Source organism: Bos javanicus, chromosome 26 (genome assembly GCF_032452875.1).
Source record: "Bos javanicus breed banteng chromosome 26, ARS-OSU_banteng_1.0, whole genome shotgun sequence".
In the NCBI taxonomy this organism is placed as follows: domain Eukaryota; kingdom Metazoa; phylum Chordata; class Mammalia; order Artiodactyla; family Bovidae; genus Bos; species Bos javanicus.
The window spans coordinates 20,302,644-20,328,788 of NC_083893.1; the positions used below are offsets into that span (position 1 = coordinate 20,302,644).

At 44.1% G+C, this 26,145-nt stretch overlaps 1 protein-coding gene across 1 annotated transcript; it reads right to left on the reverse strand.

Annotated features, from left to right (window-relative positions):
* Window positions 1–250: 250 nt before the first annotated feature.
* On the reverse strand, window positions 251–24,679 carry GOT1 (glutamic-oxaloacetic transaminase 1). The gene is made up of 9 exons (XM_061403068.1): window positions 24,437–24,679; window positions 15,151–15,332; window positions 7,294–7,417; window positions 6,730–6,842; window positions 6,402–6,506; window positions 5,084–5,234; window positions 4,833–4,998; window positions 3,972–4,114; window positions 251–1,061 (listed from the first exon to the last, which is right to left on the reverse strand). The coding sequence occupies exons 1-9, from the start codon at window positions 24,552–24,554 to the stop codon at window positions 922–924; spliced, it is 1,242 nt and encodes a 413-aa protein (XP_061259052.1). The 5' UTR covers window positions 24,555–24,679; the 3' UTR covers window positions 251–921.
* Between the last annotated feature and the right edge of the window lie 1,466 nt (window positions 24,680–26,145).

The following is a 26,145-nucleotide window of genomic DNA, read 5'->3' on the forward strand; positions in this document are numbered from 1 at the left end:
CCTCCGCCCATGGGATTTTCCAGGCAAGAGTGCTGGAGTGGGGTGCCATTGCCTTCTCCGATATAAGATGATGGCTGGCCCCTGAAGGACAGAACTGACAAAAGGCTGTGGGATGGTGAGTTCACAAAGGGAGGCAGACCACAAGAATACATTTTAGTATTTTCTTTGGCAACTGCTAAGTCCCACCATAGCATTCATTTTAAATTGTGGGTTACGACCCATTAGAGGATGACAAAATCAAGTCCATGGGTTCGATCAGCACTTTTACTTTTATTACTTCAGTGAAATGGAACACGATTGATAGAACAGAAGACGGAATCCACTACGCACAGTAAGGGTGAACACTGTTCTGTGAAACTTCCATCTCAGTTAAAGGTGTGGGTGAGACATAAATACATTTCTTACCTTGGTCACCCTAAAGAACTCAAGCGTAGGGCTAGGGACACAACCATGCAGAAAGAGCAGGGAGACAGACACTCTGGGTCGAGATGAGGAGTTTTAATGACACAGCCAACACCCACAGTCACACTTGGCTCTTCAGACAACTTCATCTTTGGGACTCGACTTGATGCGAAGTAAACCAACACACAGGAGCACGTGAGTGACACGGGCAGTACTCCTGATTCCAGCGAGGGGGCAAGACATTTAAGTTTCATTATCAAAGTACCTTTTTATTCTTCAAATAAAAACCTTAATTTGCTCTGACCTCCAAAATGGCTCTAATCCCAGGCCCCTATTTCTTTTCAAGAGATGTGCTTTTCCTGAGGGGCCAATTTAAACAGAAGCCACTTTACCAGAGGAGCCGTCTCTGTCCCTCAGTAGTCCCTAATCTAGTTGTGATGTTTACAACCAGGTCTGTGCAGGCAGGGAACACATGAAACAGAGGACCGCTTTGGTGGTGCTGGTGTGAGTGCTGTTTCTTCACTGGATTTTGGTGACTGCTTCATGGATGGAGGTGGCCACGTACTCTAGATTTTTGGTGGTTAAGCCACACATGTTGATCCGACCACTTGGCAGCAGATAGATGTGCTTTTCATTGATCAGATACTCAACCTGCTTGGCTGTTGAAAACCAAAAAAGACATATAATCAGAGCAGAAGGAATCCTTTAAGCAATGGAGGTCTAAAGAGTCCATTATAGTGACAATTTCCTTCTTTCCCCCTTCACAGAGAAGCAAAACAACAGGAGTTATTTTGTTAGGTTGGCATAGCAAGAAGTAACTAATGCTCAACAGATTCTGGAAGCTACTCTCATGAGCTAAGTTTCTAATCCCGAGAAAGCTTAACATGGTTTTTCCTGATGGGAATTTTAATCTGGGACTACCTGTCCATCAAACCTTGAATGTTACATTCACTGGGATAGCCCATCAACCCAACCAAACCCATAGACTCAAGACCAACCCACGATATGAAAAACTGTTAAGAATCGCTTCATTTATCTGTTTCTTCAACTGTATTTGCTTAACTCTGAGCACCTAGAGCAACTTCCCTTTGACACTTCATTTTCACAGTACACTGGACAAGGCCCTGAGATGAGAGCTACTGGATAAATGTTGTGTATGTGAACTCACAGGCTGAAAACTGCACAGACCTCTCAGGCCTGGCGCATCTCAACTGTCATTCACACACACACAGGAGGGCTTTCCCCTGAGTCTGCAGAAACGCTTGTGGACAAAATGGGAAGGGACTGTCTGTACTTCCTTTCTGCCATAATCTCTAGAGCTTTTGTGATTTATTGTAAAAGCCATTTAGTGGATTTTAGGTGATTTTTTTCCCCTTAAGTAATTAGCACCCTTAAGACACCATCAGTTTGAGAGAACAGGATAATATTAATAGTTATGGACTGAATGTGTCCCCCCAAAATTCATATGTTGAAGCCCCAACCCCCAATATGATGGTATTAGGAAGTGGAGTCAGGTTTAGATGAGGTCATGAGGGTAAGCATGTGTGATGGGAGCAGTGACCTCCTAAGAGGAGACCAGAGAGCCTACTCATGGACGAGCTCTCTCTTTCTCTCCCCTTCTCTCCCTCCCTCCTCCACCCCATGTGAGGACACAGCAAGAAGACAGCCATTTACAAGCTAGGAAGAGAACCCCACCAGAACCTGATGGTGCTGGCACTCTGAGCTCAGATTTCCCAGTCTCCAGAACTGTGAGAGATAAACCTCTTGTTTAAACCACCTAGTCGACGGCATTTTGCTACAGCAGCCCAAGCAGACTAACGTGGTAATAAAATCATAATCATTAGAGGAGCAAGCACTTGTGCCAGGCAGTGCTCCACTCCCTTTATCTTAGCTCAGTTATCACCCCCTTTTACAGATGGCATAGATGGAAGCTACACGACCTTCCCAAGGCCCACAGCTATTCACTGGATCTGGAATTTTGAGGTAGGCACTGTAACTCCCAACAGAGCATGCTTGTTAAGCCCATGCCCCAGGGGTAGATGTGGATACAGGACTTCCACTTTCATTTTTTAAATAGAAATGAAACTCCTCTACTTTTGTGGGGGAGGGGAGTACCACACTTGAGAAGTGAGTAAAAGTTAGGGACTCCTTCCCTAGAAAAAGGGTAACATACACAATTTTAAAAACATCATTTCAGGATGAAAGTCCCTGTTCTGATAGATGAAATGTAGTGAAGGAAGCTCTGCAACATGAGAACGGTAAGAACGAGGTGGTGTGCACATGGAGTTCACTGTACAATTCCTCCAACTTCTCTGTATGTGTAAAAGTTTTCCTAATAAAATGTTGGGAGCACAAAAAAAAAAAACCCTTCTCTTTTTTTTTAAAGGGAGGGGTGGGTAAATGATGCCAAGTTCTACATATACAGCTTTATGTTATAAGCCCACATCTGTTCTCAGCATTTTCCAATCCATAATAAAACTAAGTCCCTACGCTGGACAGCAGGACAATATGGATATTTTATGGGACGACATCTCCACCTTGTGAGCTTTCAGAATATTACTACTAAGCCATTTCCATTTTACTACTACTACCATTTCCACTACACTTAATATCTTAAAAATTGTATAAGGATGATTTTCCTTAGCCCAGTGTACTAATTCCCCACATCAGGATGGTGAGGACACGCAAGGTTAATTAAGCTATCCGTTTACTTTCTTACATAGCCTCATTTTACCCAAAGTATCTCTGTGGGTCTACAAAATATAATCTCTATAATCTCTACCAATTTTTTTCTGAGCCCAATTCAAACAGGTGCACTGATGGCCCTGGTTTAAAGGACCTACCAGCACCTCTGACAGTTCCCTTACAACCCAAAAGCACATATCTGTCTCTAGAGCCACTCGGACACAAGTGCCACCCGAGGTCATATCTGCACCCTGTGAACAGTGGCTAGACTTGAGGTGCTTGGGAATAATTTACTAAATGACGCGTCCTCTCTCATCAGACGGGATGGCCCATCACTGATGTGCTCCACTGATGGCTGACCAAGATCATGTAAGGCTGCCTACTAGACTTTCAATCGGCTTTGAATTCCAACTACAAATCTAAGTTCTTTTTTATAAAGACAGAATGTTATAACCTAGGCAATGCTTGGAGACTAGGAAAGACCTGTTAAGAAATTAAGTCCCTGGAAAATCATAGGTAATATTTATACTTAAGATTAAGGACAAGCCAAAAGGTGCTTGAGCATTTATAAAAGACGTTTCATAAATCAAGCTTCCAAGGTACATATCCTATTACTTCCCAGTCAGCCCTGAGCCACTTCCCGAGCCCACCAAAATGAAGATATCTGAGTTATGATCAGGACAGTGGGCCACAACAATGCTCTTCTGAAACCCCAGGGGTCCAGGAGATGGAGGGGGGGGTGCCACACTGAGAAAATCAAACTAGTTCCAGTCCAAAGTCTGGCTGACCAAATGGGCGACGGCTCAGGGAGCCAAGCCCAGGAACACTGCCTGTGAGGAGTGCCGTGTCCAGTGGTGAGCATTCCAGGTGGGCGGGCCACTTACGGTTCAACCCGGTGAAGCTGAACATTCCGATCTGCTCCGTGATGTGGTTCCAGGTTCCTGGGGTCTTGAGGGCTTCTAATCGTGCCCTGAGCTCAGATCTCATGGTCAGAATGCGGTCTGCCATTGTCTTCACGTTACCTGTCCTGAGTGGACAGCAATATGAATACCAACACAGGCAGCAGAGATGGCACACAACAACATAAACATTTTTTAAGTGTCATCTAAACTATAAGCTAAAAACAGAGTCAGAACCTATCTATTATGGTGTGTTGATGCCTGGATGGGTAGATAAGGAGACCAGAGGCATGGACTTACTGGACAGAAGGGAAGGACTATATTCACTGATGGAGTTTATGGCCAGTAGACTGGCTGTAATACCACTTATGTTTTAACTCACACTTCAGCAAGGTGCTGCTCAAGACAGAATAATATATTTTATCAGGCTTAATTAAGTAGAGATTGCAGACTCAGCTACTACACAACAATTACTCTGTTTCAAGGATAGGATAAAATACATACAAATTAGATAAGAACGAAGAGCCCCCAAACTGTTGCACGAACTTAATGCTATTCTAACAGAAATCCCTCCCTGTATTTCCTGACTTTAAGAGGAGGAAGCCTGGGAGGCGGGAGAGGAGAGGAAACTCCCATTCACCCAAGGCCTCCTTCCCTACATTCCTGATTCTGTGTTACACACACATGTAGATGCCAGCCCTATTTTAGAGAAATAACTGACACTCAAAGAGGCTCAAGCAGTTTTGTCCTGCCTCTGCCAAAGTAAAAGGAAGAGACAGTGAGATGTAATGGGACAATCTCTGTTCTGCATCCCCACCCCTCACCCATCGGGCGTGAGCCCCTTACCATTCATTAAAGAGCTCAGGATCAGACAGGGTACGTGCCACGATCCGTGCTCCCTGAGCTGGGGGATTGGACCATGTAATTCGCACGATCTTCTCCATCTGGGAAAGGACCCGCAGGATGCTATCTGGTTCTTTGGCAACCACAGTCAGATTCCCCACACGCTCATCTAAAAAGAAGGACAGGTGTCAGCCCTGGGGCTCCAGCGGGGGTGGGGCCGGGGTGGCTGGGCTGTAACGCAGGAGAGCACTCACTGTAGAGCCCGAAGTTTTTGGAGAAGGACTGGGCACAGAAGAGCTCGAACCCTTCAGACACAAAATAGCGAATGGCCCAGGCGTCTTTCTCCAGGCTGCCAGATGCGAAGCCCTGATAGGCCGAGTCAAAGAAGGGGAACAGAAACCGGCGCTGCAAGGAAGCAAAGCGAGTCAGGGCAGGAAATGTTCCTGGAACCAACCTCAGACACAGGCCTTCCTTCCCCAAATGATGCCTGGAAGGAACATCTCATTCTGTCTGTTCCTCCTACATCTTTCCTTTCTGTATCCAACTCCACTTTATGTCTGTTTCTCTGTTCACCTAAATACCAACCAACAAATCTAATGACATCAGTAAAGCTCATTTCTTTAAGTACATAGTCCTAGAGAGTCATGATGCTGCTCTGCCAACAGGGCACAACTGATCATGTCACTCCAGGATATCAAAGGTTTCCAGGGGCTCCCCACCGCCCTCAGAATCAAGTCTGAGGCTTCAGCGCAGGGCCTGGCCTGTCACTCAGCCCCTCCCCTGGCCTGTCACTCAGCCCCTCCCCTGGAACTCTAGCCCATAGCAAGAATTACTTTCTCTTCCTTAAATAGACCAAGACCTCTGTCTTGGGCTTTTGACAGTGTTCTTCCCTCTGTAGGAAACTTCCTTCCCTGTCAGCCCCAACCTATCCTCATCCTTCAAAGCTAAACAGGGAAACCATTTCTTCCAGGAAAGCTTCTTCTGCTACCATCAGCCCTCCCAAAGACACACACTCCCCAAAGTCTGGGATATGTGCCTCAACGGCACCCCATCAACACGGCATCTCCCCGAACAGGCCACACTCTCTGAAGGTGGGACCACCTCTGCTTTGCTCACTATTGTACGCCCATGGCCCCTGGTACATAACAGTTTATCAAGAAGCATTCTTTAAATACGTTAATGAATACACACACACACACACTCCCTGAGCTAGAAATTACAATGTAGAAAGTTATCCCAAAGAAATCATAAAAAGGTTTATTACATATATTGTTCACAAGAATAAGAAACCTGGGCTCTAAACAACCATCAGGTGATTTAATCAATGTGTAATGTGACACACTTAAGCATGTATAACTACACTAAAAATATTGAAAAAGAAAAGAGCCTGACATTCTGTATATCAGATTGCTATCAGCGGCTTTCTTTGGGTAATGGAATTTATAGTTAATACTTACTTTCTTCTTTGGGCTTTTCTCCATTTTCCAAATGCTTCAGTAAACAGGTACTTCTTTTGAATACATCAACTGTTAATACACACCACTGTAAGAGTGGCTCTGAAAAGGCAGTTACCTTCATGACGGAGGCGATCTGCTTCCACTGCTCCGGAGTCGGGTCAGTCCCAGTCGGGTTGTGCGCACAGGCATGGAGGACAAAGATGGAGAACTCGGGAGCTTTCTGGGGAGAAGGAAGCCATGTCAGCTCTGACACCAGCAGGGACGTGGTGGGGCAGAGTCAGGGGCACACAGGACAGGCACTCCCTCCTAAGTGCCATTTCAGAAAAGAGCACCGGCTTGGGGAGGATGCTCAGACTCTTCACTTATCAACTGATCCAAAGACTGTCCCCCACTCTGCCTGAAACCTTGGCATTCTGTCCACTTTTTCTCTTCTAATCACCCACCTCCAAATCATTCAGGAAACCCTGGAGGTCTAGTCCTCTCTTCGCTGCATCCCAATAGTGATAGGACCGAATGTCTTTAAATCCAGCGGCAATAAAGACACCATTATGATTCTCTGCAAGCAAAGGGGTAAAATGTTAAATGTTTTACAAACACTAGGAGGCATAAACGGAAAGGACACAAGGCAGCATCCAGGGCCGTCACAGGCTCCACGTCTACTGGGGGACACGAGGTGAGAGGTTAAGATGGAGAGGAATGAATGTAACCAAGAACAAGTTCAACCAGTTGTCGTCATGCTGATTTACACCCCACTGCAGAGGGATCTCCCTCCTCCGGGAGGGTCCAACATTCACTAAAACACAAGTTCGCCAAGACTCTTGGGAAAAAGCACTGCCAATCTGAACTTAAGCATCAGGTTACCCATGTCCTGCCATAATCCGCTGCTCAAGCCATTCACCGTTAGTTGATCCAGGGCTGGCATACATTTTCAGTGTAAGCGGTGAGACTTGTGGGGATAACTCCCCTGGCTCCTCTGTTTCTCCTCTCATTACAGCTACAGGACTCACCCCAGGTTGGCGAGGACACATAGACGGGTGTGTCCTTGTTGTTTGTTCCATTGTACCAGCGCGCCAAGAACTCAGCTCCGATTCGAAGTGCACCTGTTCCCCCCAAGCACTGCACACCTCCTACCTGAAAGAGAGACAGCAGGGTTGCTGGTCATTTAAGGGTGAGGTCAGATAACATTAGGGAAAATACAGTAATGATGAGCACTTCCTTAAATGTGTTCTCTCTATAAAATGTCCTAGGTACACGAAGAAGTATTATTTGCCCACGTTTACAAATAAGGAAACTAAGGTTAAGCTACTTTGGCCACCTGATGGGAAAAGCTGACACATTAGAAAAGACCCTGATGCTGGGAAAGATTGAGGGCAGGAGGAGAAAGCGACGACAGAGGATGAGATGGTTGGATGGCATTACCCATTCAATAGACATGAGTTTGGGCAAACTCTGAGAGATAGTGAAGGACTGGGAAGCCTGGCGGGCTGCAATCCAGGGGGTTGGAAAGAGTCGGCCACGACTGATCTTCTGAACAACAACAAAGGCTGAGAAGTGAAGCACTTTCCTCAGTTACCAGCTATTGAGCGGAAAGGCCAGGTGTTCACCCAGGCAGTCTTGAAGTCTGACTCCCAAGGGAGCATCCCTCTGAACAGAGGTAGAGGACATACCTAGGCCACGTGAAGTGTGGCCTTCAAGGCAAACTCATTCCTTTGCACCCATCCCAAGATCAAAACTGCCCTCCAACAGTAGCCTGTAAAATAATGTTCTGAGCTTGCCATCAACATCAATCTGCAATGCCCCTTCTCATCGCTATAATGAAGGCTTATTAATCCTTAGAAATGTCCTCATAGAACAAAGGTACTATGCAAACACTACTTTTCTCTCCTCAGGCTTAGAATGCCCTCACTTGAGCAATAATTAAAGTCCTATACTTTGCCTTTTACAAAATACTTTCACACACAAAGGCTTCCTTGATAGCTCAGTTGGTAAAGAATCAGTCTGCAATGCAGGAGACCCCGGTTCGATTCCTGGGTCGGGAAGATCTGCTGGAGAAGGGATAGGCTACCCACTCCAGCATTCTTGGGCTTCCCTGATGGCCCAGAGGGTAAAGAATCCACCTGCAACGTGGGAGACCTGGGTTCGATCCCTGGGTTGAGCAGATCCCCTGGAGAAGAAAAAGGCTACCCACTCCAGTGTTCTGGCCTAGAGAATTCCATGGACTGTATAGTCCATGGGGTCACAAAGAGTCAGACGCGACTGAGCGATTTTCACTTCACACACATACTTATCTGACCTTCACACAGCCCTATAAAATAAGTACTAGATCCCCAATTTATACATGAGGAAACTGACTCAGAGAAGTGGTTTGCCAGAGGATTTATAGCTGGTGAGCAGCAGAGCTGGGCACACTTCCAGATCGCCTCAGTCTACATCTAGTCACGGGGCCCCACTTCTGTTGTTCTGTCTGAACATCTTTAATCCTGCCCTTTCACAATTCTAACTGGAGAAATGTCATAAGTTACATATTGTTTAAATATCTAAAGAAGAAAAGAGAGGAAAAGATCACATAAGGAAGTCTATCGACAAAGAAGTACACGTACCAATGTAATAACAGCGACAACCTCTGGGGAGGGAGCTAGGAGGTGGAATAGTGGTCAAAGGGACTTTGGCCTAATCTATGTTTTTTCTTTTTTTTTAAGATAAGGAGAATCTATTCATGCATTAGTTGGAAATTTTTTAATAACTAAAAAATTATATTTAGATGTTCTGCAATTTGCTGTAAAATAATTCCACTTGGGTGACCAAATATAAACCATTGTTGAAGCTAGCTGATGGATCCATGGGGGTTTGTTCATTACATTGTTTTATCTACTTTTATATATGTTTGAAATTTTCCACAAAAAAAGGAAAAAAACAAATCTTTGTAGATAAAGAAAAAAAGCTTCCAAAATCTTTTTTTTTTAAAAACTAGCATAAAAAAAAATAAATAAAATAAAATAAATAAATAAAAAACTAGCATAAGATCAATGCAAGAAGATGACAAAGCAAAAAAGAGAGCTCTCTTTCATGAATATGGATATTAATGTCCCAAATAAATATTAATAAACACTATGTATCCAAGAGTACATTTAAAAATACCCCTTGGTCAAATGAGTTATCCCTTGAATATGTGATTATTAACAAATATAGGAGTGAGTCAGTTTTCCTAGGCCTCTCCCATGTATATGTGTCACTAAACTTTGATTCTCTCATGTTCAAAAACGAGAGAAAAGAAATATTAAGTCTGCTAGATAAAGAAAATGGTCACCAAATGACCATCATAACAGGAGAGAAAAATAGAGCTATGTCTGATATAAATGCTCAGTAAAACAAGAACCAATGGAGACATCCTAAAAACAACTTGAAAAAATTTTGATTCAGCCACGTCATGATGAACACTGAATCATGAGCAGAAATCCCCTGTAAGCTCGGAACCATGCAATGATACCAACTGTCGCTCCTATTCCCCACTGCTCTATTTTTATTCAGAGATTTGAGCATCTGTGAGAGAACACTGAAACATGAAACAGAAATGAGACTGACATTCAGGGAAACAAGGAATGGAGCACGGCGTCCACTGCAAGAAGCAAAGGCCTCGGATGCGAGTGGAAAAGGTCAGTGCACATCCGACACGGCTCCTCACAAGAGTCGCCCCCACCCCCGCCCCCGAACACCAGACTTTCCCATTAAAGGTTTCGGCTTCACAGTGTGATCTACCTGGATTTCTTGTGCAAATGGCTACCAAGGGTCGTGTAACCCAAATGTACATTTTTTTTTTCATTTCTCATCAACTAAGTTGAATGTCAACTTTATTCCTTATTTCGTATTTCAAACACCTCAGCACCGTGCGTGTTATTTCCTATACGAATGAGCAAGGTTTCCCTTGAATAGGGTTTTTAAGTTACCATGGATATGTGACAGGGGCATGTGGATATCAGTGAAGACATTCTCAGGCATAGGTTTTATTTTCTGTGCTCAGCTTCCAACTCCACCCTTTCTCACTCTAGAAAGCAAATTCGTTAAGAGAAGTCAGAAAGTCAACTGTTGCTGTTTAGTCGCTAAGCTATGAGCGACTCTTTACAACCCCATGGACTGTAGTCCGCCAGGCTCCTCTGTCCACGGGATTTCCCAAGCAAGAATACTGGAGTGGGTTGCCATTTCCTTCTCCAGGGATCTTCCCCACCCAGGGATCAAACCCATGACTCCTGCTTGGCAGGTGGATTCTTTACCACTGAGCCAACTGGGCTTCCCTAGAAAGTCAGTACACTAGATTAAAAACGTTTGGAAGAGATAAACCCACTTCACTAACATTAACCAATCCTTGACATTCATGATGTATATGACAGTGACATATCAAATTCTCAAGAAATTATCATTCTCTCTAAAAATATATTGTACGCTAGATGAATTCAGTGAAACGCTAGTTGCTCTAAACTGTACCGACAACTAGCAGGAACAAACTTTGGGTGAATCAATAGTATGTCAATTTGATCATTCTGTGAACTGATTTTTGGCAAACTGCTCTAAAGCCCAAGAAAGTCTTATATTTGGTATGAAGGAAAAAACCATAATAGCAAAGAAAATAAATGCAAACTTCAAAGGGAGCAGGCAATGGGGCCTGGGTGGCTAAACAGGGGTATCCAGAACAAGAGAAATGCAGTTAGGACTTGGCAGAAAACTATGCCAGTGTATAATCTGTACTCCCAACTTAGCCACACTGCCGGAAGGAATCCCTACTTGGCTCTAGAACGCCTGTCCAAGGTCACGATTTGCTGATGTAATGACTTCCCTGTGAGGAGCAGGAGAGCCGTTTAGGAGCCACTTGTAGTCAACGCTATGATGTGTTGATCTGGGTGCCCCCAGTTAGTTGGGCGGTATCTGGCACGTGGCACTAAATAAACATGGACTGAACTAGATGAAGAAAAAGAGTCCCTGATGCTGGGAAAGACTGAGGACAGAAGGAGAAGAGGGCATCAGAGGATGAGATGGCTGGATGGCATTACCGAAGCAATGGACATGAACTTGGGAAAACTTCGGGAGATGGTGACGGACCAGGAGACCCAGCGCACTGCAGTCCATGGGGTCGCAAAAAGTCAAGCATTACTGGGCGACTGAACAACAATAACAAGGTGAGAGCCACAGAGAAAACCCCAAATCTCCGAGAGGCAGTGGTCCAAGCCAGGAAACTGTGATGCCATCTCATGGTTCCAAGACCTCCTACCCGCAGGGGCCCAGTAATTTCAGAAGCTGAAATGTTTATCAGCTGAGATGAAAGTTGGACATTTAGTCCAGATTCTAAGATCTGAAGATGGAAAAGCAGTAGGAGGCGGTGACGAGTCTAGAAAACAGGGCTCCTCAAAGTGGTTAACGGACATGGTAATGTGAAATCTTGAGAACAGTCTAAGAAAAGACGTGATTACTGTTTGTTTTCTGGTTCCTTCTTTCATTCATGCCTCAACTCCTACAAGTTTTGGCTCCAATGTCATTTCTATTTCTACCACAACCACCCTAGTTAAACTTTCACTCCAACCCTCAGCACTCCTAATACACCTTCCACTGCCCTATTTTTTTTTTTTTTTAGCATTTATCACCTTTCAATATACTATACTGTGCTCCTATTTATTATGTTTAATCTTGGTTTCTCCCCACAAAACTGTAAGCCAGGCAGAGACCCTGGGGTGTTTTGGTCACCACTGTGCTCCAGCATCTAGAACAGTGCCTAGTGGTAAGCACTCATCTGTTAACTGAGCGAATGAGGGAACTCAAACATCTGAGGTCTCTGAGGTGCCAGGCTAGGAGCTAAGTGCTGAAGATCTACGAGGTCAGCAGATAAGCCATCACTCCTACCCTGGAAGAAGTTAGGGTCTGTGGGAGGGACAGGCTTACAGAACTGTACATTAAATCCAGAAAGCACTGCTATTTCCCCAGCGATGCAGTCCTGTGATGACTCAGAGCACTCAAATAGCTAGCTCCACCTGAGAGAGCTCAGGATTCAACATGGAAATAATGAGGCCTTGAAGGACTTGGAGGTGGGACTGGAGAGTCTGAGAAGTAAAGGAGGCATTCCCAGCAGAGGGAACAGCTGAGGCAAAAGTGCCAAGTCATGGCAGGGCCCAGCGGGTCTAGAAAACAGCAGGCTCTTCGGACGCCAGGACCTGGGAGCAAGAGTAACTAACTGGAAGAACAGGATGAAGCCTGGCTACAAAACACGCAGCATGCCCAGGGCAGAGTCTGCATTTTACCCTGTAGATAATGGAGGAGACACTGTGTGTGTGACAGGGGAAGCAGGTGACAGGATCAGCTTATTTTTTTTTTTTGCTGAGGAAGATCATTCTAGCTGCACTGTGCATTATACACTAGAATGGGGAAGAGACTAGAGGCCAGAGGCTATTATGAGAATCCAATCGGATGACAATGGGCTGAACAAGATAGTCACCTGGGGGAGGTTCAGGGAAAGAGGAAGTACTCAGAACTCAGTATCAATGGGTACCTAGGGTGTTGGACATGCCAAGAGGGTACCCTAAACCATTACCAAAAAAAGAGAGTAAAAGTCTTCAAATGTTTACGGACTGCCATTCAAAGTTGTTCTATGATCAAAAACACAACACAGGATGAACTAGACTAAGAGGAAGGGCTCTGTTCCACCAGCAACAGCCCTGGGTATTAAGTGAGGAAAACGGGGAACACTGGGCAGGGGAACGAGCATCTATCTGCCAGCATAGTTAACAAGCATGTACGAAATGTACAGTCTTGGAGGAAGAAGCTTGCCAACACAGAATCTCTGTTTCCATTTGTTAACAATTGAGTTTAAACTAATTTATCAACCATCTCTCAAAAGATCACCCCCAGTTACCAAAGTTCCCTATTTTCAAACTTCATCGGGACTCTCTCTCTTCCTCTGTGGAAACCCTGGATTTTCAGAGCAACTGCCCAATGCTAACCATAATCTCTACCATTTCTATCCTATGTCTATCAGTATTCCTTCACAGTCTCTCATACCAATCCAGATAAAACCCTCATCAAGTTAATTATTGATACTTACCTAATCATTAATCTGAATCCCAAGATCTTCATCCAGAGCCTCCCTGTCTCCTCCATTATCTAAGAGTGAGCAGTGTTCATTTTACCCTGCCGTGTGCTTATCAGGGCGTGTGGGTGACAGCATGAGAATAAATCAATGACTCCAAGACATGGTCCCTGTCATACATGAAGGCTGCACCTGCATGAAGGCTGCTCTAATGGCCTGACACTGGCCCAGCAGAGCAATAGGGCAGTTGGTTTAAATTGCACAATACCTAATTGGACTATTGCAAAAACCTGAGCTCATCCCCCTCCTACACTCCAACCAGGTCTATCTTCTTCAAATACCCTTATTGGGTAACTCCTCTGCGCAAACCCTCAAGGGGCTTCCCCTGCCCTGGCTGCCAAATCAGCCTGCCTGATCTATCCAACATGTTCCCAGCTCTACTCAGGTAGGTCTTTTTACAACCTAGACCTGCTTCGGAGAAGGCAATGGCACCCCACTCCAGTACTCTTGCCTGGAAAATCCCATGGACGGCGGAGCCTGGTAGGCTGCGGTCCATGGGGTCGCTAAGAGGCGTCTTCACTTTCACTTTTCACTTTCATGCATTGGAGAAAGAAATGGCAACCCACTCCAGTGTTCTTGCCCAGAGAATCCCAGGGACGGGGGAGCCTGGTGGGCTGCTGTCTATGGGGTCGCACAGAATTGGACACAACTGAAGTGACGCAGCAGCAGCAGCACCAGACCTGTTTACCTCCAACCTTTGTCCCTGGACTCCTAGTGTTCTAGACAAATATTCCTTTCTCTTCCTCTGCACTTTATGGTTCTCAACATTGGCTGTCCTTTGGAGTCACAAGGAGGAGCTTTTTAAAAATACCCTTGAAGGGAAGGAATTGGAGGGAAAGGAAATAAAAGGGCAGAGGAGGGTGGTATGGGATAACAAGCCTGGTATGGGATCCTGCCACCAGTATGCTTTTAAAACCACCTAGGTAACAGAGTCAGAGTACAGAACCAGAATGAGCCCTGGTCTCATTCCCCAAGGTTCAGCTCAAGCCCCACCTCCAGACTCCACCAGTCTCTCTCCCTGGATTCCTATAACACTGATAATCTCTATCACACTACTTTCTGTCACACACAGCCTCTCGCCAAATGTATTCTTCCATGTATCTCTAGTTACACATAGACTATGTACCAGGAAGCACTTAAATGAGAGACGCTGAGATTAAGACTAGAAGAATCAAATATTAGAACTGGCAGGATCTTCAAGCATCTAGACTAGCGGCTCTTAGACTTTGGAGGGCCACAGGCTCCTTCAGAAACTCTGATTAAAGGTATGGAATACACATACACACAGAATTCTGAAATTCAGAATTTGGGGCGTTCAGAGGTCCCTTAAATGATTCCCTATGCAAATACTCCTTATGGGACCATGAACCATAAACTAGTCTTTCTCTAACTCATAGATGAGTCGTAGGGGCTGGAGGGGCTGCCTTTGGTCAAAAGTAGTGGCAGAGCTGGATCCAGACCCTGATGTCTTGATCATTCCATTAAACTCCCTTGGCTTGATATTCCCACTGACTACTTCAAACCCAGCAGCTGAAATCTGACCATTTCTTGGGCAAAAGTGTACAACTAAAGAACCTATGCGTTATACAAAAGCATGTTACTTCCACAATCAGGTTCCTGAGGTCACACTCTTTAAACCCTTATTCACTGACAGTTCAATAGACACGATACCTAATTTTTAACCTCTTTTTACCCTCACAGCTTCTAAAGAGAAAACAGATCCTCACCCAAAACTCACCCGCTTCTCTTGCAGAGCTGGGCTGTCATCCCCAAGGGCCAGGCGGGAAGCACAAGTTCGGAACTCTGCCAGGCCCAGGATGGGCAGATACTCATGGTTTATGCTGCTGTCGTTAGCAATCCTCTGCTCCACCTTCCTCACGACTGGTAAAACCCAGGGCTGGCTATCATCGGTGCGATAAGCTAGGACACAAGAAAGAGACATACAACAGGGGAGCCTTAGGCTTGATCCAAGGAAGAGTCTGGAACTGTGAACAGGGGGAGTTCTACCACCTTCCAATCAAAGCAGAACTGTGCTGCTCACTCACTCACTGCCTGCTTTCAGCAGGCACCAGACTAGGTGCTGGACAGGCAGAAGGACAGATGTGATTCCTATCCTTCTGGAAATTACAGCTCTTACCTCCAACAGGTAGAATGCTGAAATAAAACTGGGATATGACAGAGTCTGACTGAGTGACAGAGTACACACAAAAGTACTTAGCAAATTAAAAATAGCGTACAAATGCTAGCTATGTCAATATTACTAGGGCACTGAGGTCTCCAGGCCACTGGCCCTGCAACCGCCTTCTTTCTGCATCTCCCCAGGAGAAGGGTTCGGTGCTACTTTAGATGAACGCCTCACCTGCAAACACAAACACGGAGAAAGAGGGCACTAGAGGGAGGAACTGTAAAGCAGAAATGGGACAGATGGCAAGGAGACACTCTGTGACTGAAGATTCCAACAACTGGTTACACAATCGTCCAACATCCAATTTAAACACATCTTTGTCCTCTTGCTGATTTTTGATAACAGCCAGTGTTTACCAATTTGACTGTTCTTACCACTCACTTCCTCAGCTTCACACTTTCACTGATGTAAGTTTAACTATTTCATAACGTTTAATAGTGATTAAAGCACATTTCTAAGCATTTCTTCTATGCTACAATTATTTTCAGTCTACTTTGGGTTACCCCTATCACTGACTTTTTTCTCCCTATAGTACCTTACGATCATTCTGAGATTACAGCTTGAGAGGACAGCTGCTTTGGCCTGTATCCAAGCCAGTGACCTCTCTGAGCAGGATTCCTGACAGGAATTTGCTTCTGCTGGAATGTTTAGGTCTCCAATAAGCCTATACTTTGGCAAGGGATGGTGAAACTGACATTTTTTAAATAATTCTTATCTTGATTTCTGCTCAGCTTTAATCCCTGACTTTTTTTTTTTCTAATCACTTTTTAGGGTAGTTGATGTTTTTTGAACAACACATTTTGATTGCAGAAAATTTAGAAAAGCCTAGAAACAAAATAATAAACATTATAATTAACACGTAATTCCAGCACCCAGAGATGAGGAATATAAAAATTTTGGTGTATAACCTTCCAAACTTTACATGAGTATACTCTTTTATAAATTATGTATCAATTTTATATAGAATTTTCAGCATGCTTTTTTCCACTTGTTAAATGTATATTATGAATATCTTTCATCACCATTAACTACCTAAATCTCTGTACTATGTCTATATTCTTTTTAGAGCTGCATAACTGATAAATGCACCATAATTTGTTTATTCAGACTCCTGCTGATAGACACTGGAGTTGTTTCTAATCCTTGGCTATTAGAAAACAATTCCTCAGTGAGCCTTGTACATATGTCATCTTACATGTACGTAAATACAGCTGTAAGAGGCAGGATTTAAAATGGAAGAGTAGGTTGAGAAGTATGTGTATTTGTAGCTTCGTTGTTGTTTTTGAGGGTATACATTAGTTTACTACTTTCAACCGATTTTCACTTCCAACACATGACAAATATGGTTAAGACAACTGACTGGAAGAAACTGGTAGCGATCGATGAACAGTTTAAAGAATACGGTCCTTTTAAATGCAAATATGTTACCTTTAAGCATACTTTGTGTTATCTGTAGCTTTGATAGACACGGCCACCTGGGCTTTTTTATGGGGATTCCATCAGTTTACTTTCCTACCGTGTGTGTTAGTTGCTCAGTTGTGTCTGAGTCTTTCTGACCCCATAAACTGCAGCCCGCCAGGCTCCTCTGTCCATGGCATTCTCCAGGCAAGAATACTGGAGTGGGTAGTCATTCCATTCTCCAGAGGATCTTTCTGACCCAGGAATCAAACCCGGGTCTCCTGCGTTGCAGGCAGATTCTTACACTGTCTGAGTCACACATTCCTACCATAGGTTAGGGATTTTATCAGCTTACATTTCTACCATGAGTGTATAAGAGTGTCTGCTTCCCCACATCCTCAGCCACTGAGTGAATTTTTGCCAACTTAAAAGTGCAAATGCTATTTCAGCGTAGTTTAAATTTGCCTTTCTCTTAGCATAGAAGTACTTGGGCACTTTTCATACACATGAGCCATTTACAACACAATTTTAGTGGCTAGACAATATTCCTTTCTACATATAATTTAGTAACTGTTTGTGTTACTTTTGATTATTTGCTAATATAAACAAGGTAACGAATATTTCTGTATCTTTATACACATTCATGAGGGCTTCCTTAGAAAAACTTCTAGATGTAAAATCACTAGATCAAAAGTCAGACAACAAATAAGACTTAGTAAGATATTTTGATTCTGTGTCTGTCTTCTATTCCGTCCACTAACCCTGTCCTCCAGGAATGTGTCATCTGCAAATCTGATAAGCATATCAAGCCAGTAATAAAAATGTGAACAGAGTTCCAAACTGACACAGCCACGAATCAACAACCAGTCTCTGGGTAGGTGAATCTGATGCACAATACAGTCCTATCAGTCACACGAGACCCACTGGCCCACCAAACTAACTCCCTTTCAACGAGTTCAAAAATCCTGCTTTATCAGGCGAGGTTTGGTCTGGTTTTTCAAAGAGATACCGAAATAACTTACTCTCAAATAATCACTGTCCCTGAAAGAGATCACCCCATCTATGATCACAATGCTACCATTGTTCTAAATATTCCTGGAATTATTCTCTTGGAATTGTCTTTAGAGGCATTATTATGTCTCATTATTCTGCATATCCTCAATAGTCCCATATTTTCATCCTTTGAACATAAATTTAATCTTTGAAAAGAGTACTTGCATTATGCCCAGCAGAGTAGGCAGGTGAATGGACTGAATAATATGAATGGAGAACAGCTATAAAAAGATGGCCTCCTCTGTGGGTCCAACATGCTCTAGAAAAGAAGGTTTCCAGAAAACTCTGGGCAATAGCAGTATATCCAGACTACAGCACTGAGGGGATACTATTTAGATGTACAAGAATATGGGTGCCCATAGAAAAACTAATTCTATTATGCTTCCCATCTATGTTTAGAAGATTTCTATTAATATATTATATAATTATGCTACATAGATTTATAAATCATGTAAATCATGTCATTTATAAATCATGTATTATAAATAAATAAAATATGAAAAATAAAGAAAAAGTCCTAATATGAATGCTCTTACCAGTAACAAACATACTCCATGCAACTATAAAAAAATCCTGTTATATGACTGGAGGCAGGAAGGCACTGGGTCCATATTGTGACAAAAGAGAAATTGGCCAGTTCACACCTCTGCTTCCTTCTTCACTGTCCAGGCTCCCCCAGATTCAGTTCTAGATTTGTTCTCAATGCCTTGTCTAACTGTCCTGCTGAATGTCCTAACTGTCCTGCAGTCACTCTGAGTTGATCAGAGCAGTGAGGAAGAGGCATTATCAACAACCACTGTTCTTGCTCTGCCAGAGGGATTCTATTCCTGTTTGTTGGACCTATGAGCTTCTCATTCATTCTTTCATTCTCTCATGTGTTTGACAGGTACTCACTGAATCCACCATGAACCAGGCACTGACTAGAAAAAGCTATGCAGAGATGAGTAAGATAAAACAAGATACTGTCTGGTCTCCCCCCAGGAAACACAGCATAGAGTCCTTAATTCTCCTGTAAGTGATCAGGGAAGATTTTACAAAAGACAGAGTATGAAAGATGGTAAGAGTTTCAAAGACAGACAAGGAAAGGGGGCATTCCAGGCAGGGCGAACACTTGTGCAAGGTCCCAGGGGCCTGGAGAGATGAGGTTTATGAGGATCTGCATTTTCGTGGCTCGGAAATAAGATCCATGGAGAAGCAGCAAGGAATGGCTCAAGGAGTCTTGGGAGTCTCTTCTAAGGAACACTGTCTCAATGGGGAAACCACTGAAAGCATTTAAGTGAGTGACATGGACAGCCGTACATTTAAACAGAATCATTTGAGTGACATGATGGAAAACAAACTGGAAGGAGGACCGAGGTAGATGGTTAAGTAAGGAGGTTTCTGCAATAATCCACAAAGGAAATAATGATGTCCTAAATTAAGGCAGCAGCCACAGGGATAAACAAAAGGGGAGACATTCACGATAAACTTATGAGGAAAAGAAAAGACAGAACCTAACATCCGCTAGATCATCAAAAAAGCAAGAGAGTTCCAGAAAAACATCTATTTCTGCTTTACTGACTATGCCAAAGCCTTTGACTGTGTGGATCACAATAAACTGTGGAAAATCCTGAAAGAGATGGAAATACCAGACCACCTGACCTGCCTCTTGAGAAATCTGTATGTAGGTCAGGAAGCAACAGTTAGAACTGGACATGGAACAACAGACTGGTTCCAAATAGGAAAAGGAGTACATCAAGGCCGTATACTGTCACCCTGCTTATTTAATTTATATGCAGAGTACATCATGAGAAATGCTGGGCTGGAAGAAGCACAAGCTGGAATCAAGATTGCCGGGAGAAATATCAATAACCTCAGATATGGAGATGACACCACCCTTATGGCAGAAAGTGAAGAGGAACTAAAAAGCCTCTTGATGAAGGTGAAAGAGGAGAGTAAAAAAGTTGGCTTAAAACTCAACATTCAGAAAACGAAGATCATGGCATCTGGTCCCATCACTTCATGGGAAATAGATGGAGAAACAGTGGAAACAGTGTCAGACTTTATTTTTGGGGGCTCTAAAATCACCGCAGATGGTGACTGCAGCCATGAAATTAAAAGACGCTTACTCCTTGGAAGAAAAGTAATGACCAACCTAGATAGCATATTGAAAAGCAGAGACATTACTTTGCCAACAAAGGTCCATCTAGTCAAGGCTATGGTTTTTCCAGTGGTCATGTATGGATGTGAGAGTTGGACTGTGAAGAAAGCTGAGTGCCAAAGAATTGCTGCCTTTGAACTGTGGTGTTGGAGAAGACTCTTGAGAGTCCCTTGGACTGCAAGGAGATCCAACCAGTCCATTCTAAAGGAGATCGACCCTGGTATTTCTTTGGAAGGAATGATGCTGAAGCTGAAACTCCAGTACTTTGGCCAACTCATGTGAAGAGTTGACTCATTGGAAAAGACTCTGATGCTGGGAGGGATTGGGGGCAGGAGGAGAAGGGGACGACAGAGGACGAGATGGCTGGATGGCATCACTGACTGGATGGACGTGAGTCTGAGTGAACTCCGGGAGTTGGTGATGGACAAGGAGGCCTGGCGTGCTGCGATTCATGGGGTCGCAGAGAGTCGGACACGACTGAGCGACTGAACGGAACTGAACTGAATGACCAAATAAATATATGTAGAATTGATGAAAGTGTCACCAACGACCTCCAAAGTCTCTCCAGTCTGAATAAAGACTGGTGGGGGTGAGGTGGGAGAGGGGGCAACCAAGTAAGCAGAAGAGAAAAAGAAAAGATGGGGGGGGAGGGTAGAATTCACGTGTTGTCTAAACACACTGAATTTGAGGTGGTTGTACAACGTGTCCAGCAAACTGTAGCAAGTATGGGTCCAGCATTCAGGGAAGTAGTACAGGATGGAAAAAGGTTTTATAATTACAGACATGGACGGTGGCTGAAGCCACAGTCATAACAAGAACTTACTGAATACTTAGTACATACAGGGCACTGTGCTAAACACTTCACCTTTAAAAAAAAAAAAACAGCTGTCATTTAAGTCTTATAACAACTCACAAAATAATATTATGATCTCTATTTTAGGGATCTGGAAACTGAGGCCAGAAGTTTCCCCAAGATCATAGGATGATAAGGGCTAGGCTGCCATACTATTAAGTGCATGGATCCCTGTGTTTTTTCTAATGAGCAAGAGATGTTCAGGGAAAGCCTGAAGCCAGCAGGCCCCAGGGGACTGACTGTGCAAGAGGTCTTTCTACCAGCACACCCACCCCAACTCCATGCACCACTGCCTTCTCCCCAAGGACCAGCTCTTAAGGAGTCACACAGGTTCAGGTGAGTACAGCAGTCTCAATTTCCAGAAGAACATGGAAAATTAAGTGATTAAACCATCACCTCCCCTTCCCTCATCCATCCCCATCTAAGAGCCCATGAACATATGCCTCTTTAAGGTCCTTCTCCAACTAGGGTCCCTGGGAAAGGGCCGGGGGTACTTGATACAGCACATCTCACCCACAATTTTATTTGAAAATGCTAGGAAACCACATTAAAAACAACAAATATAAAATCAAGCACAGTTTATCTGGAACAAAACAAAGTTTACCTGATAAACGGACTGGAGTCTGTGAAGAAATGTCTTGCTTCAGGCTACATCAGGCTAGACACATATTTCCCCTGCCCTTAAAGTTCTGAAACTTAGCATCATATTCAACACTGGAAAATATGATGCTCTGCTCTGTTACTACATGGAAATTATGCAAATAGTAACAGCAAGAAAAATTCCTGGGGAAACTACCTGCAAGTGGAATGAGCTAACAAGATTAGAGTTGCAGCTCATTTTAAATGCCCAGCGTCACTAGAACTTGAACTGGATAACTTCCATTAGGCTTTATCTTAACTTAGAGAGGAAAAAAAAAAAGCATCTTCCCCAAAGTCGGCAAGATTAATTACATTTCCTTCACAAAGGATATACTTTGGGATGTGTATAAACAGAGCTAGGACATAAGAAAGCCATAAAGAGACTTCTCACAATACTATACTTTAATGAGACCCTTATCTGAACACTTACTATCCACAAAAAAAAAAAAAAAATGGGTCACAGTGATCAATAAAAATAACATTTATATAGCACTTTTCATTTATATGTCACATTTCACACATAATTATTTAGTTCAAAGTCATCTGATTAGATCAGTAACATTATTATCCTATATTACAGTCATGTAACATGCTTGTGAATCTTAAGAGTAGAATTTTAGAGGAAGGTCATTCCTTTCTGGCTCCTCACTTCATAGACAGAGTCCCGCCTGGGATGTTAAATAACACTCCCAAGGTCACATCACTGGACTACAGACCCAGGCCTGTACCCAAGTCTTCTCACTCTTCTCACTACAGTGCACTGGCTCCATCTGCACCACCTGAAGCTGCCCAAAATAGAGAAGGGGACAGAGACCCAGGTACCTGACATGGCCTATAATCCCAGCTCTCCCACTTACAGCCTATGACCTGCACCAAAATGTTTCATCAATCTGGGCTTCAGCTTTCTTACCTCTAAAACAGTAATAGTAATAAACAACCCTCCAGAGTCATCCTAACCACTTAAACCATTTGCTTCTAATAAAGAGAAAGAATTCCTCAGTTCTCACATGACAAAGGCACTTTCACAGTTAAAGTGACCCCAATCTGGGCCGCAGAATGCGCTTCTGAGTCAATCACTTCTGGCCTTAGCTGGCAGGGTACTTAATTCTGCATGGGCAATATATTTCTGAACCAGGGTTATTTCATTTTGCAGTTCTTGAGCTGAAAATTTTTACTAAACATCTTTTATGTGACCCACCCAAAGAAATGCCAAAACAACCACAGTAATAGCTAGTACTACATAACTCCTACTTAGGTGCAAGACACTGTTCTAAGCATTTTAAATGCATTTAATCCTCACCAAAAGCCTGTAGGATAGTTCAAAGGTAACTGAGCAAATAAAATCTGAAGTTTTAAAACGATGTATTTAGATTAACATCAATACTAGTTCATCATGTTATACCCAGCTCTGAAGAAATATCTGGAGGTTCTGGATTGGTTTTAAATTAAGAGCTTGAATAGTGCTCATTCCAATTCAATTCAAGGTCTTTCAATATCACCCCCACTTTGCTGCCTGCTAAAAGCATCACTTTCCCTCTGTGGGTGAAACTATGTACAACTGGCTTTTTATGCTTTATTATGGAAAATTTCAAACATATACAAAAGTTGTGAGAATAATATAATGGATGCCCATGTGCCCATTACCCAGCTTCATTACCTGCTGCTTCATTACCATGTACCCATTACCTGCTTTTTCCTCACCCCTACTCCATACTCCCTGGTGAAAACTTTAACAGATCCTTTGAACAGAATCACTGTGGGACACCTGATTCTGAATCTCCTTCTTGCCACTTCTTCTCTTCTACAAAACACTTCAATTTTTCTCTTTCTGAATTTCTAGTCCTTCTATTCTGTCTGTTCCCTAGCACAGAACACGATCCTACTCATGCTCTTTTCCTTGGCTTGCTTTGTATGCCCTTGGGTAAGTGTCGGTGCGGCTGCAAGCATCCCAATGACGTTGATAGAAATAACAAATTCAGAGAAGATTAAGAGTTAAAGGAACTTCAGAGGCACTCCAGTCCAGATCTTTTTCTTGGTAGTAATAAAAAAAGAACCCAATGCTCTCAGCTGTCCAAGGTCCAAGAAATACACGCAAGAAATGATGACAAGGATGTGTGGAAAGTAAGCTTCTACTGTCCACATTCTTTCCTCTCTTTTCCACCATCTCTACCCATTCCCACCACAGCCAAAACATTCTTCCCAGATCCCAAGGGAGCATTATCCTGTCTCAGAAGCATTTTAGATCTTTATTATTTCACTTAACACCTGCTGATTTTAATCTCCTTGGGGCTAAAACCAAGCTTCAGTCTTTCCTGAACAAGGCTTGGTAAAGTACCCGACTGATACCTTGTAGTCACTCAAATATTCACTGACCCAGACCAGAGCTCTGTAGGGCTAAGAGGTCTCCTTTATCCACTCCCCTGTAGCCAGGACTCCAAGCCTATCAGGCTTATTTTTCTCCTTCTCCTTTCAATCCCTGACTGCCCCATTTCTTGAGAGGCAAAAGAATGCAGTGAAATACACAATGAATACACAATGCAGAATCAGAAAACATGAGTTTGTGTCTTGACTGCTACACCTATTCTGTGTGTTCACAGATACATCTCCCTTTTCCAGGGACTCCATAAACAAGGGGCAGGTTGAACTAAGCCTCGGGGATCTTGCCTCATCTCCAAGCTAGACCTCGGCATCTCCTAAGGTCCCCATAGCCCGCTCCACTCCCACGCTGCTCACATTCTTAGGCACTGCATCCTTACCTCCCACTCCCAGGTTGACCTTGCGGGGGTCCGGATCCTCCCGGAAGTCAGCAGTTAGCTTAAAGACAAGGACCGGCTGGGCCTGAGGAACCTCGGCAAAGATTGATGGAGGCGCCATAGCTAGAAAGCAGGAGTCGACTGAAAGCTTCCACTCAGCGCCTGGATCCTCTCGGTCCGGTCCAACCGCGGCGACTGGAGGAGACTCTCACCTTCACCTAGCCGGCGGGGGCGGGCCCGCGGCCTCCAATGGTCGAGCCGCGTCCGGAGCTTGGCAACGCGGTTAACCAATCGCGAGCTTCTGACTCAAAAAGACAGGCGGGCGGGGATGATATTAGCCAGTCAAAGAAAAGACTCTTATCTGAGGCCGGTAATGATGCAACCAATGCAACGTACGCTGGCTGGGAAGGGGCGGGGATAGGGTTGATTGGCAGAGCATGCTCCTATCACTGAGGCCGTTGTTCCTTAGCCCTCCCGGGGCTGAGGGGAGGAGCCAAGCTGCGTAGCGAGGAGGTGGCCTCCTCGACCTTCAAGGGCCAAGAGGCCAGAGAGAGGTAGCTGACGGGAATTCTGGAGGACTGGCCTTCCAGTACCCGCGAAGCTGGTATTCTCGTTGCCAGGCCCGGGAGTACGCACATTCCTGACCCAGCCTGGCCCGGCTCGGTTGGCAGCTAAATCCGGCCTCTGCGCACTGGACGTGAGTCCTGGGCCAGGACGTGCAGCTCTGGAGCCCTCGTGGACGACCTTGACCATCTCGATCGGCTGTTTTCCCCAGAGAGAAATATTAGTGGGCCACCTGCCTTGGTTTCAGACAGGGGGCCATCCTACTAATTGGAGAAGTGTCCAGGAATTCCTTTCTGCCACCCTTACAGTTTGAGATTTTTGCTCCCCTTCCCTTACTGAGAGCTTGGTCCTCAAGGACCTTCCGGATCCAGGCGCGGCCTCCCCCTCCAGCTTTTCTCCCACGCGGGCACTCAACCACATCTTGCTGTCGTCAGCTGGCCGGTACTCAAACTGTGTCTTCTTTTAGTCAGGCTGTTCCTTCCTCCCCAGCCCCTCTCTTCAAGATCCAGAGCAAATGCGTCTTCCATAAAGCTTTGCTTTAACCCTCAGTCTGCTTAAAATCCGTCTGTCTTTCCTATGCTTCTGTATCTTGTTGGCAATATTTTAGAAAACGCCCAGTTAAGAACCCAGCTCTGGAGGCAGACTACTTAGGTTTAGAGTCTAGCCCTACCACTTACCAACTCAGGTAAGTCTAGGCAAGTTATTTAATCTCTCGGGTCCTGCTCAGTAAATGGAGACAATAGTACTTTCCTTAAGAGTTGTGGGGATTATATGAGTTAATAAATATCAAGTGTTTAGTTGCACATAGTAAGCACTCACTAAATGTTGGCTATTATCATCATTGCACATCTGCACACCCTTGGCTAGAGATCTTAGTCTGTATTAGTCTCCCTTAATTTCTTGCACTTAGTAAGTATTCAATAAATGGTGGAAGAGCCTGTGCTTTTGGTTTTTCAGGAAAAAACGCAATACTTCAGCCTCGCTTCATTGGATAATATGACAAATCTCAAAATGAATCTTTCATTCAAAGTAACAAAGCCAGAAGACCTTTGTGCAACAGCTGCCAACCTTTGTATCATTTGCTTTTTTTCAGAAATTTAACCTCTAGTTTTAAAGGTAACTGTCCACAGTGTTTCATTGACAGCACT